At 35.1% G+C, this 14,395-nt stretch overlaps 1 protein-coding gene across 1 annotated transcript in view; it reads right to left on the reverse strand.

Annotated features, from left to right (window-relative positions):
• Window positions 1–5,719: 5,719 nt before the first annotated feature.
• HSPA4L (heat shock protein family A (Hsp70) member 4 like) overlaps window positions 5,720–14,395 on the reverse strand; it is a 52,903-nt gene continuing 44,227 nt past the window's right edge. The window contains exons 14-17 of the mRNA XM_017886732.1: window positions 12,305–12,424; window positions 10,924–11,006; window positions 9,017–9,170; window positions 5,720–7,113 (exon numbers count right to left, since the gene is read on the reverse strand). Of these exons, the coding sequence (XP_017742221.1) occupies window positions 6,922–7,113; window positions 9,017–9,170; window positions 10,924–11,006; window positions 12,305–12,424 (549 nt within the window). The 3' untranslated portion in view covers window positions 5,720–6,921. The remainder of the gene's footprint in view (window positions 7,114–9,016; window positions 9,171–10,923; window positions 11,007–12,304; window positions 12,425–14,395) is intronic.

A 14,395-nucleotide genomic window follows, 5' to 3' on the forward strand; every position in this document is an offset into this window, starting at 1 on the left:
TTTAAATTGGTTGTTTTAAAGCTGGTGAAATGCTGTTTGGGTAAGTCACACTCATAAAACGGTGCCTCACAGGAGATTCAGAGGATTTAAAATGTAGTAGTTCATTAACAGTCAATAGTCGGCTTTTTTTTTGAGACAGAGTCTCGCTGTGTCCCCCAAGGTTGGAGTGCAGTAGCAGGATCTCAGCTCACTGCAACCTCCACCTCCTGGGTTCAAGCAATTATCCTGCCTCAGCCTCCTGAGTAGCTGGGACTACAGGCGCCCGCCACCACACCTGGCTGATTTTTTGTATTTTTAGTAGAAATGGGGTTTTGCCAGGGTTCAAGTGATTCTCCTGCCTCAGCCTCCGAGTAGCTGGGACTACAGGCATGCACCACCACACCCAGCTAATTTTTTCTATTTTTAGTAGAGACGGGGTTTCACCATGTTGCCCAGGCTGATCTCAAACTCCTGAGCTCAAGCAATCCACCTGCTAGGATTACAGGCGTGAGCCAATGCACGGGGCCTCTAATTACATTTTAACATCTACATTCTGGGTAGATTCATATAATTTTAAGAACATTTTAAAACACTCAAGTCCCCAGAAGCAAAAAATTTAGGAAACTAAAAAAACAAGATGCACGACACATGTACATAACCAGACAGCAGCAAAGAATCAAAGGTGTTTAACAGCTATTCTGAATTTCTGACCCTTGTTATTCTGTCAAATTGATATTTGGATTAAAAATGAGGGATGTTGTTTACTTAATAGGCAATACTCACAAAATTGACCTCTTTTGGTCCAGAATTAAAGTATTCCAAGGCCAGAATACTACACACACACACACACACACACACACACACACACACACACACACAGACTCCAGAATGCTACTATTAAATTACACAAATAACATGGCTTATCAGTACGAATTTAAAGCCAAGAAACCCTTAACAGGAAGAATAAGTATTAAAAAGGAAACAAAAATAAAATTAACTATCCAAGTGATTGGATTATCAGTGAAACTATTTTAAAAGCCATGAACAAAAGATCTAAAGGATAATAAAAAACAACAAATACTTGAGAAAAATACACTGATTATTTAAGAGTCTAGAATTGGATAAGAGGATAAATAAAGCAAGATAAAAGAAAGACAAAGATCATTTTTATTTATAGTTTATATGCTATAATGCAATTAAATTATTTAAAATATGTTGAATTTCACCAGTCTCTTTACAGGATAGGTAATTTTTAGGTGTCAATGACATTTTCCTAATAATCATCCTGTGACTTAGGGCATGACAATAAATTAGAGATTTCAAAGCAAAGAGCATACTATTAATTTTTTTTTGTTATGGATTTTGACTTGCCTGACTGAACCAAATGTACAGTTTCAATTAGCTTTGTTTCTTTGACTTGGGAGCAGCACCAAGTCATTTAGTAATGTCCTTCAGCAAACCTACTTTTTCTTTTAATACTTATTCTAACAACATGTTAGAAGTATCCTTAGGGATAAGGAAGATGAAAGAGCCATCACCCACTTAACACTGATCACTTCCATAGACATTTAGGTTTCTTCATTTCTTCTAAGTGGTTTCAGTTTTTTAATGTTCTGAAAATTCCAGGTGCCCTTTTATTGTTGGGAATAATTACCTTTGAATTTAGAAAAAAAATTGTAATGACATCTGGCAGCATTATAAATCCAAAGCTGTTTTGTTAGAAAACATGAATATATAAAAGAACATTGGCCGGGTGCCATGGCTCACGCCTGTAATCTCAGCACTTTGGGAGGTGGACGTGGACAGATCATTTGAAGTCAGGAGTTCAAAACCAGCCTGACCAACATGGTGAAACCCCATCTTACTAAAAATACAAAAATTAGCTGGGCATGGTGATGGGTGCCTGTAATCCCAGCTACTTGGGAGGCCGAGAAAGGAGAATTGCTTGACGCTTGACCGCAGGAGGTGGAGGCTGCAGTGAGCAGAGATCGTGCCCTCCAGTCTGGGTGACAGAGTGAGACTGTCTCCAAAACAAAACAAAACAAAAACAAAAACAAAGAATATAATTTTCATGCATTTTAAATTAGAGATGTGAGTTAAACAGCTAAAGTTTCTTTTTGCTTGTTTAAAAGCCTTGCTCTTTGATCTGCATTAATTTTTTGTTACTTTTATCAAAAGAAATTATATGCTTCTTAAAATTATTTTATATTCTTACTTTATATTCAATCAAATGTTGGGCAAAAACCGAAAGGTATAATGTTAAACTTGCTATCTTTTTTGATAAAAAAGTATCTTCTGAAACTGACTGCTTTACAATGATTAGTTTGCAAAGTGGACTGATTTTTGCAAAACATACTGTAGTTAATAAGAGGATAGTATCAGAATTAATCTTTATAAGCATATCCCTCTCATGCCACAGGAAAAGTCATCAAGGGCTATTTAACCAGTGTTACCAGATTTTAAATGTATATTGATATGTACAATTAGCTATGCCTCTCATCAACAGTTTATACAAATATCAAAAAACCAAATTCTGCTTGCAATTCAAAACTTTAGAAGATTAACCACAAAATAACACTAACTTTAAAAGCAAAAATTTTTGGCCGGGTACGTGGCTCACGCCTGTAATCCCAGCACTTTGGGAGTCTGAGGTGGGTGGATTATCTGAGGTCAGGAGCTTAAGAGTTCAAGACCAGCCTGGCCAACATGGCGAAACTCTGTCTCTACTAAAAATACAAAAATTAGCTGGGTGTGGTGTCATGCACCTGTAGTCCCAGCTACTCAGGAGGTTGAGGCAGAAAAATTGCCTGAACTCAGGTGGTAGAGGTTGCAGTGGGCTGAGATGATACCATTTCATTCCAGCCTGGATAACAAAGCCATACTCTGTCTTTTAGAAAAATGTTTTGTAGACTTTTAAAAACTGAGAAAGTTATATTTTACCAATCACTTAAGAATCATTTCTAAATCTATAATTTGTAAAATTAATGCAATGACTTTAATTGTGGACTATCAAATACCAACTAGTTACTACAAAACAGAAAATCCTAATGGGAGAGGCTTATTATTTTTCAAATTTATGGAAATGGAGGAATGGTTGTATGTATTTAGGGTTAAACCAAAATCAGATAATTTGATTACTATATTCAGATGTCTACTGCCTTTAATAAATATAGATTTTTCAAAACAGTTAAAGATGGGCTAATTTGGATTAAGTGCTTTAACAGTGACATTGTTAAATTATTGAGCCCCAAAATTCTCTTTAAAGACTTCTATCATGGAATTAATCCCAAATATACTAAAAATTGATACCCCCCCTCCAAAAAAGTAAGTCTAAGAAACCTTTACTTCTCTCCTTTAGCTCTTAATATACTAAAAATTGACAACCCCCCTCCAAAAAAAGGAAAAAAGTATAAGAAACCTTTAATTCTTTACTTTAGCTCTTCTTAGTAAATGTCTTGTTATTTATTTATTTATTTATTGAGATGGAGTCTTTCTCTCTTGCCCAGGCTGGAGTGCAGTGGCACAGTATCAGCTCACTGCAACCTCCGCCTCCTGGGTTCATGCCATTCTCCTGCCTCAGCCTCCTGAGTGGCTGGGACTACAGGCACCTGCCACCATGCCTGGCTAATTCTTTTGTATTTTTTAGTAGAGACAGGGTTTCATTGTGTTAGCCAGGATGGTCTCAGTCTCCTGACCTCGTGATCCACCCGCCTCAGCCTCCCAAAGTGCTGGGATTACAGGTGTGAGCCACCGCCTTTTATGTATTTGAGAGAGGGCCTCACTCTGTTGCCCAGGCTGGAGTACAGTGCTATGATCATGGCTCATTGCAGCCTTGACCTCCCAGGCTTAAGTGATCCTACACCTCAGCCTCCAGAGTAGCTGGGACTACAGGTGTGCACCACCATGCCTCGCTAAGTTTTTATTTTTTCTAGAGATAGGGTCTCACTATGTTGCCCAGGCTGGTCTTGAACTCCTGGGTTCAAGTGATCCTCCCTTCTCAGCCTCCCAAAGTGCTAGGATTACAGGTGTGAGTCACCGTGACCAGCCTTGTTATCCTTTTCAAAATCAAGTTTATCTGTTATTTCAATAGCCATATTCTTTGCTGTGCTCTTTCTAGTTTTTTGTAAAACTTAAATTTTTTTTTTTTGAGATAGAGTCTTGCTCTGTTGCCTAGGCTGGAGTGCAGTGGCACGATCTTGGCTAACGGCAGCCTCTGTCTCCTGGTGATTCTCCTGCCTGAGCTTTCCGGATAGCTGAGATTACAGGGGACATGCCACCATGCCTGGCTACTTTTTTGTATTTTTAGTAGAGACAGGGTTTTTTACCATGTTGGCCAGGCTGGTCTTGAACGCCTGACCTCAGGTGATCCACCTGCCTCGGCCTCCCAAAGTGCTAGGATTACAGGCGTTAGCCATGGCGCCTGGCCAAAACTTAATAATTTTCCATTACTGCTAAGGAATTAAAACATCACAAACTTCTGTTATATTATTTAACAATTTTTTTTATAATTACAGTACAACTGGCTATCAAGAGTACAGAGCCAAAGTATACTACTTTGTATTAATCATTCTAAATATTCCCTACAAACTTAATTCTTATTTGCTTACCATAGGAAAACATTGTTTTACTATGTATCTTTTAAAATAATTTCTGAAATAATAGCTTTTATTTTGAAAAATCTGTCTAGCATTGCATATTTTAATGTAGATTAAAATTGGACTGAATTAGACTGTCTACCCAAAGCTGTATTAAAGAGAGCACTCTCTCTCATTAATGAATTAAATAAATACATTATAAGGCTAAATTGCTTTTGAAATTATCTTTTAAGTTGAGTAATTGGGTAGAAAAAGTATATATATATGGATGTATTTAAGTTATTAAATTAAGTGTTATATAATTACAAAAATTAGTGGTACTATCTGACGAAAACACAAAACTAAAAGTGACTTCAGAGCAGGAATGGAAAATGTCAGGATATACTAGAAAATTTAGATGTATTAATAGAAAAGTTGTTCCCATATTTATTCCCAGGAAGTTTCCGAGGCATAGCTCCTAAACAAGTGAGTGGATGTTTTAACTCAAACAAAAGCTCTAAAGTCCCTACTTGTATTGTTATGTATTTGCTTTCATTATCTTCATGCTTTTCCTGAAATGAATCTATACATTCAACATACAAATAAAAAGCCTCTATGTTTTTAAAAAATGTATTTAATCACCTATTTGATATACCTATTTCATTTTAAGAGAATTAACAGAAAGTTTAAAGACTAGAAGTTTTAAAAATATATTGTTTATATGATTTTTTAATGCAAAAAAGAGATTCTTCCCCTCAAAAGACTGAATAAAAATCCCTGCAAAATGCACTACTCCATACTCTCCATTAAGTGCCGACTACATTGTAGAAACAAAATCTCTCGTAGAGAACTAGTTGTGAGAAATAATGACTATCCCTAAAGATATTATACTCTCAATTTTTACAACTTAAGTCAATATTTAGTTGTTCCTAATATAAAGATTTAGCTTTGGGAGAAAATGAACCTTTTGAAATTTTAACCTAGGTCAATCTAGTTGATTGGCATTAAGGACATAAGGGCTCATACACTTGTCTATGCGTCTGTCTCTTGTAGGTCGAAACATTTCGGTCTGTTCCCATACTTAAACAGTTTCAGGTCTCTGGACAGAAATTAACAATGTGAACAAGTTTGGTGATGAAGCACAGATAAAGTCCTTAAAATACATCTTAAGTTTACAGTCCCTTTTCCCATTTAATTTGTATAAGCACCACCAAAACTGGAGCCAAGGTTTCAAAAGGTAATGTTAACAGCAGGAACTATAATTTAATCACATCACACAACACTATGTAACATTCTATATTTTTGCCTGTTGATGTGTAACATAGTTAAGTTTATTACAAACATTATTTCCTAAGACTTATGGTATAAGTGCTCCTTTTCAAGTATTACCACTTAATAGTGTTTAATCTACAAGGTAACATTAGGTAAATCAATGATAAATGTATATAATGCAATACACTGTGCCACTTCTCCCTACCCTGTGTTAAGGTATTATTAACAAAATCATTTAAGAAAAAAACAAGACAACTATTATAACTGAAACAAGGCTATGAACATCACAGATGCATGTCTGAGTAGATAAACAGCATTTCCCCTTGACATGAAGGTCATTTTGTCAGAGACTCCTGTGTCTTTAGGCTAGCATTGTTTTAGCAGCAGCTAGTCTTCAGGACAAGATCAAAAATTTCAAGTGAAAAAGACGAGTTACTCTGAGAAAACATCGATCCACATTACTAATAAAAGAAGCAAACTGCTGGTTTCACCTTAACATAAAATTGGGTGTGTTCCCTTTCACATGTGATTTAGTTCATTTATGTGATGATAGCAAAGCTTTGGAGTTCTGTGGTACATCAATGAGATGGACTAATTTGTTGAGAAAGCTCTTATTTGTTTTAATATTTAAATTGTAACAATACAATAACTAGAAAAAGGTCAGTGCCTCCGTAGCTTTCAACCCCATCAATTTCCATTTGTTTTTCAAAATAAAGTTGCAATTAAATCTATGCTTCTGCAACAATAGTGCAATAAAGTATCCTTTCCTGAATAAAGGAATTGAGGTTTATCCCAGTAGAAGCTTTGAATAAGGTAGACTGTTGCCAGCTATTTATCAATTCTGTTATGTTTGATATAAAATGTATCTGGAAAGCTTAAATTGTCTTGTAAATCTAATTCGGCTAAAGCTTCATGTAAGCAGCAATGGAAATGAACAGAAGTGCACTCAATATAAAACACTTTTCAAAACTACTCCAAAAAACAAATGGCAAAAAGAGGTTAAGAACAACTGAACATCTGTTGTGTGTACCAGATGTAAAAGATGGACTCCGTGGTTACTTGCACTGTTTCAATTATGTGAAGGTAAAATTAAGACTTAGTCCACTTCCATCTCTCCGGAGGATTTAGTATGCTGTGAGCTGTCTTTTGTTGAATCTGATTTAGTTTCATTTCCACTCTGTCCATCCATTGGGCCATTGTGTTCACTATTAGCTTTTGCTTTGTCTTCAGGAACTTCTACTTTTGGTTTGGGCTTGTAAATGATGGGGTTACAGAAATTATCCAGTTCCTAAAGACACGAAGAAATTGATTATATTAAAATGATTACAGAACAAGTTACCATTAACTTTCTAAATTCCACATTAACTTTCTGAATTTTCACATAATTCCACCTTTCTGAATTTGTGTTAGCTCAGCCAGATAACCAACTGTTTTCTTCAAATGCCTCGTGAAAGATTTACCTTGTTTGTTAGTATATGTCTGTGGCAGTCAAAAATTATTGAATCTTAAACAATTATTTTTTGTACTTAACCTTTCTAAAACTTGTTTCTTTATAATAATTCAAATACAGTTTACTTTGGCAGGAATAATTTTAATTCTTCCTTTACATTATGTGTAATGCTTTGCTATGAGAATGACATCAAATAACACCTATTTCATAAATTGAAAATTTTCAACATTTATATGAAAACAATTCTAACAAATGGAATCATACAAATACACAAACAACTTTTTTTTTTTGAAAATAGCTGAGTAGCCTCTTCTGTTGAGGGAAAAAGTGCCATGAAAGTAAATTGCAACTTAATAATTTAAATGAAACAATGTTCGATTTCCTTGCTTTTACATACAAATAGAAGAACACTATACAAACACTACTCAAATTTAAAAACCTTTGAAGATCAATGTCACAAAGATTGGGGTAGGGACGGAAATATAGGGATTAACATCCTAGGGGGAATGTTTTAGTTGAAAACTGCTCTTGTCACACTCCACATCTCATCTCATTAGGAGTAAAATATATATTATAGCTTCTTGGCAAAACTTTGTTAGAATAAAATATTTTATTACGTATTTATTAAAATACCAGCTTTGTTAAAAAAAGAAAAAATCACATATCCCAAAACATACTGAATTATATTTTTAAAATCCCCTGAAATTCCATCTCCTACAAATAAACAATATTAACCTTTGGTGGATATCCTTCTAGATGTATATTCAGGCATATGCATACATATAAACAAATCTATGAGCACACATATTTATACAAATTAATACATTTTATTTAGGTTTTGTAATTTAACTTAGCAATACACTGTATCTTTATATCTAAATAGATATCTCTATATGTAAAATGCTATATTTAATGGCTGCATAGTGTTGTATGGATGCATCAATTTATTGATCTGGTTTCCTAGTGATAGGTATTTAGATGCCTTTTTTTTTTTTTTTTTAAATAGACAGGGTCCTGCTCTGTCGCCCAGCTGGAGTATAGTGGCACGATTGTAGCTCACTGCTGCCTCAAATTCCTGGGCTCAAGGGAGCCTCCTGTCTCAGCCTCCTGAGTAGCTGGGACTACAGATATGCGCTACCACGCCAGCTGATTTTTGTATATTTTGTAGAGACAGGGTTTCGCCATGTTGTTTATGCTGGTCTCTAACTCCTGGGTTCAAGCAGTCTGCCTTTCTCAACCCCCACAAAGTGCTGGGATTACAGACATGAGCTGTCTCAACCCCCACAAAGTGCTGGGATTACAGACATGAGCCACCACGCCTGGCCAACATTTTCATTGGCAGTGTTTTTTTAATTGAAAAGTTTATCTCGGAATAAGATTTTAGCATGAAAATTTATACACTTCAAACTAGGTCAAAGACAGACTTATACTGAAAAATTATGTAATGAAGACTTAGAGGTCTCATCCAACCTATAAATCTGAAATACTTAATCAGAAGTTGCCACATTGCTTTTATTTCATTCTATATTACTCTTGAAGTTTAAAAACCAGCCTTGTATGACAAATTAAATCAATTACCCCATACGTAAAATCTTAATTTTTTTTAACTAAATAAAAAATTAGCCTTAAATTTCTGTTCTTCTAAGTTCTTCTGCAAGTTGATTATTTGCCAAAGTATGAATCTCATTAAAAAATTTTAATCCTTGAAACCATTAAAAAGGCAATTTCGTAAACTTCTTACCTTTGACTTTGCTACTATTTCTGAAACTTTTACCACAGGATCTTGAGTGAGACTTAGTTTATTTTGTGCATTCATCTTACTATTCAGCCAACTCATGGCATCACTGATATATTTTTCAACCTTTTCCATTTCAGCAGGATCCAGATGGTCATATTTTCATCCTATTTAAAAAAAAAAAAAAAAAAAAAACTTGACTGCATGTAACGATTTTCAGGTAGCACCAGTTTATTAATAATTTCTACTTTAAAATTTACTCTTATTGACTGTATACCTTAAATGTATTCATCTGAAGAAACCACATACAAATAACACAGAACTGAAGAGAATGGGATAAAAGATAAAATCAGTGTGAGTTTAAAAAGGAAAGGTTCTCTGAAGAAATCAGGTTTGGGAAAGAATGACTATTAAGGAATACTCATGGAGAAAGCACTTAGCCAGGAAAGAAGCTGCAACGAAATGGAATGTGTAAAGGAGAAATAAGGTGAACAAGGCATACAGCAAACTAGACACAAAATGATGAATATATAACAGAAAAGTATGTTAAATTCTTGATTAGAAAAATGACAAAATTCTGAAAAAGAGAAACTGCAGTTGTCACATATAATAGACAACCAAGTAGTCATGGTTTAGTAGTGATAGAATCAGAAAGAAATGGCAATGAACATACAGAAAGAGAATCTCCTGATGGATTACAGTTTGGACACAGAATATAAAGGGAAAGAGAATGTAAGAACACTCCAAAGTCAAAGAAGTAGGAGGATGGTGATGCCATTTTTAAAACCATAAAGCTATATATATGAAGAAAAAAAAAACCCAAACAAACAAAAAACCCATAAAGTTCCCTCAGATACCCAAGTCCTCTTTCTGCTTGTATGATCAGAAATTATGCATCAATCATCTGACTCAGTTTCTAGGTCGCCACATTTTCTTGAATTTCTTCCTATGTCATGGATCACTTTTTAAGTTTCTTTTGCCAGTTCATCCTCATTCATCTCTCTACCCACATGCTTTAAAAAAAAAATGCTTATGTTTCAAACACCTGATTATGTCCCCACCTCCTCTTCCCAGTTTTCCTCATCTCAGCAAATGGAAACCTTATTCTTTCAGGTCAAAATCCTTGGAGTCATTTTCAACTTCTTTGTGATAGATTTACATCAAATCTATCAGGAAATCTTAAAAGCGTCTACCTTCAAAATAAATGGAAAAATCTGACCACTTCTTGGCTCCCCAACCCTACTATCTGGGTTCGAGCCTCCATTTCTTGCTGGTATTATTCTAATAATGTCTTAATCTGTCTCTCTGCCTCCAGATCCTTAAAAATAAAAAGCCAAATGTTATTACTCCTGTGCTCAAAAACCTCCAACAGCTTCCTATCTCAGAGTAAAATCCAAACTTTAACAAGGGCCAACAAGACCCATTTATGATCTGGCAACTGCCACACTTACCGCTATCTTCAACCACATTGACCTTGCTGTTCCTCTAACATGTTCTCCCCTTGGTGTTTTGCAACTGCTATTCTTTGTCTAGAACATTTCTCTTCCAGTTATCACACATCTTTGAGTTTTCACTTCTTCATTTCTCTCCTAACATGTGTATCACCTTATTAGTACACCCTTCTGACAAACCTCTTCCAACTCTGGCAGTCCTTTACTTTTTCTTCAGCTTTTTATTACTATCTGATATAACTTACAGTAATTTATTGTCCACCTTTCACTATTGAAGCATATTAAAAACAAGTTCAATGTTTTGACACTATAGTTCGATCACCTAGAAAATAGCCTAGCACATAATAAAAACTCAAATGTTTGAGCAAAAGTGAAGTCCTGCCTTGTGTGGGATTATATCTTAAACCTGTATATTGAAGAAGAGAGCTACAGCCTGGGGAGCACTGTGCCACTAGTAATTACACCAGATGTAACATATTCTTGGTGTTTTCATTGGGTTGTTTCTTCTTTCTTACTTTTTCATTATCCTTACATTCTATCTGTGCCTATAAGAACAATTTGAACAGTGATATTAACAGGCATATTTACAATCAATATCTGAATTTTTCCTTTAGGTTTGCTGGACTGCAGTTTTTGTTTCACGAAACTCAAAAATCTCTTATTTCTAAAATAAGTAACTCTTTTCCATTTTGTGTAGTGGAAAGCAATACAGTTGCTGAGAATTTGTATGTTGATGTCAGACTGGTTAGGTTTGAATGTTGATTCCACCATTAACTACTTGGGTAAACCTCAGTAAGTTGCTTAAGCATTTCTGTTTTCTTAGTTGTAAAATAATAACATTAACTTTGTATAGGATACATACTGGTGAGATAATCTACATAAAATACTTAAAATTCATGACGTGCTCAATAAATGTAAGCTATTTTCACATGTTTGAATATTTCTGGTGCTAGTCTCTTCTTCCTACTAATGCACGTTTAACATCAATGACAAAAACTAGGGATTACAGAGAATATTTCCTTAGAGTAGGGATCAAAAAACTTGTACCATCAGCTAAATCCAGCCACTGCTTATGATTTTTTAAATAAAGTTTTTGGGAACACAGCCATGTCCATTAGTTTGCATATTGTCTATGGTACTTTTGTGCTACAATGGCAGATATGAATAGCTGTATAGACACAGTAAAAACTGTAAAGCCTAAAATATTGTTTGTCTTAAAAAAAGTCTGATAACTACTGATTTAGAGGAAACAAAACAATAAGCTTAATTTTCTCAAATTTTACGGTTATATCTAAATGGAAATATCATGTGTATAACTACATATTTGAGACTTAAAGACAGTGGAAAGATTAAGGTTAAATAGATTTCAATATGTTTACAAAAGAATAAAGCATACAGGAGATTATGGATGACTAATGGACTGGAGGACAAAAAGCAACTAAAAGAAAAATGAGCCAAGAAACAAAATAATGGCTAGCAGAGTCCAGTCTCAAAGAGGCCCATAATTTAAAAAAAAGTCAAAGAGGTCCTCTTTTTCACTACATAAAAAACATAAAATGAAATCGCTAAGAAAACAATGGATTTGGTCACTGGGTTATTTTATAATGTAGTTTCAGGAAATTCTAAAAGATGAAAGCTTCGTACCTTCACTGTATTTCAAATGTATCAGAATCCTTAAGTGAAATTCTTCAGTAAAAAAGTAAGTTTTAAATTTGGTACACAAAGTCTCTGGAATTTGATAGCTACAACTGCTATAGCTTTATAGCTGAGAACTTTTAGATTTGCCCCATTCTATGTACCATCCACATGCCATCATCAACAATTGGCTTTATGAATTCAATACCTTGTTTCTATAAGCCTCTATCACTTTCATGACAAGTTGGATCTTTTTTCCCAAGTCATTTAAGGCTTTTGGTCTCTCTTCATGCTCCATGTACTTCATTTGAATAGGCTGGCCATATTTCTGTTAACATGAGAAATTTTAAAGAAGAAAATTGTTATTATTTGAGTTTTAACAGAAAACTTTTATAGGGCCCTTATAGGATGATAAATAGAAAGAAAAGATGGACATATAAAAATATGTCCCCTCTTATTTTCCTATATGGAAGCGAGTTCCAGTAGCTACTTCCTCAATCCTACACACGGATGCCTTCCTCACACCTTATCTCTCTTTCTCACTCATTAAGATTACTTCTTAGCTTCTCCAATCCAACATCTCAATCAAAACTTTAATTCCTTAAAAGCTGGGTGTTAAAACTTTGTAGAACTATTAAAATAAGAAAACCATAAAAACTATACTGCATGCAGAATTTGTAGATTTGAAAGTTGATATCAAATACTCAAAATCATAATATAACCCTCTATGTACAACATAATTACTGGGACTGATAATTATTATCAACTAAATATTATTTGTATATTTAATCAGTAAAATGAGTACTGTAGGATATGTAGGTTTTTCCCCTACATGTCTTGGATTAAGGAGTTTCTAAATGTTAAAACAGACTCTGTAGTTTTGGGAAGGGGCGCACATTAGAAGGATAAAATCACTTTTCTTTTAAATTCTTTATATACTTAAATAAAAATCAGCTTATTTTAGAACAATTTTAGATTTACAGAAAAGTTAACGGAAATTATACAGAGAGCAAGCACCAGACGCTTCACTATGCTTTTCCCTAATGTTAGCATCTTAGGATACATTTGTCAAAATGAAGAAACTACCACTGGAGCATTACTATTAACTGAACTACAGTCTTTATTCAGAGTTTATTATCATCTGTTCCAGGATACCATTACTAAATTTGGTCTACTCATATCATACTCTTTATAGTTTAAATGTTTTTGAAAGGGAAGCAAGTAGTGCATTTTTTTTTTTCTTTTTCCATTCCAAGACAGGGTCTTGCTGTGTCACCTAGGCTGGAGTGCAATGGCAACAGCTTACTGTAGCCTCAAACTCCTGGGTTCAAGTGATCCTCCTGCCTCAGCCTCCCAACCTGGAACTACAGGCACATACCACTGTGCCTGGCTAATTTATTTTTTTGTAGAGATGGGGTCTTGCTTTTTTGCTCAAGGCTGGTCTTGAACTCCTGGCTTCAAGTGATTCTCCTGCCTTGGCCTCTCAAATTGCCAACATTACAGAAAAAGTAAAACTTGTGAAAACTTCTGTAACATTAATTTCTATGGCTAGTTATATATTTGAAGCAGAAGAATCCATGATAGGAACTGCTGGGATTTCCAGTTATTTCTACTGGCCTCAGGTGCTTGGCTTGTGTTTCTTTTTGAGAAGGAGTTTCACTTTTGTTGCCGAAGCTGGAGTGCAATGATGCGATCTCAGCTCACTGCAACCTCTGCCTCCTGGGTTCAAGCGATTCTCCTGCCTCAGCCTCCTGAGTAGCTGGGATAACAGGTGCATGCCACCATGCCTGGCTAATTTTTTGTACTCTAAGTAGAAATGGGATTTCACCATGTTAGCCAGGCTGGTCTGGAACTCGTTACCTCAGGTGATACACCCACCTCGGCTCCCAAAGTGCTGGGATTACAAGTGTGAGCTACTGTGCCTGGCCGGCTTGTGTTTCTTTTAGGGAGATAGGGATTAAAAACCACCAAGAAGATATGGTAAAGCCTAGTTTTGCTATCATAAACTTAGGTTTTCTAATTATTTCCTTTGGAAGTAATTTGTTGGCACGAAGGTAATTTTTTGCACAATATTAACTTCTTTTAAGTTGAGTAACTTCTTTTGCACACCCTCCCCCACCTCATGCCTGTCCCAAGTTGTAAAGGGCCATCTTTTCCCATATTCTAAAAATCCTTGTTAATGCCATCATGTAGCATCTATTTAATCCCTTGCTACTCAAAGAATGGTTGGGGACCAGCAACATCAGCATCACTTGGAAGCTTGTTAAAAGTGGGTCCACCTTGTATCTACTGAATCAAA

This window comes from Rhinopithecus bieti, unplaced genomic scaffold, assembly GCF_001698545.2.
Source record: "Rhinopithecus bieti isolate Rb0 unplaced genomic scaffold, ASM169854v2 scaffold_14665, whole genome shotgun sequence".
Classification (NCBI taxonomy): Eukaryota; Metazoa; Chordata; class Mammalia; order Primates; family Cercopithecidae; genus Rhinopithecus; species Rhinopithecus bieti.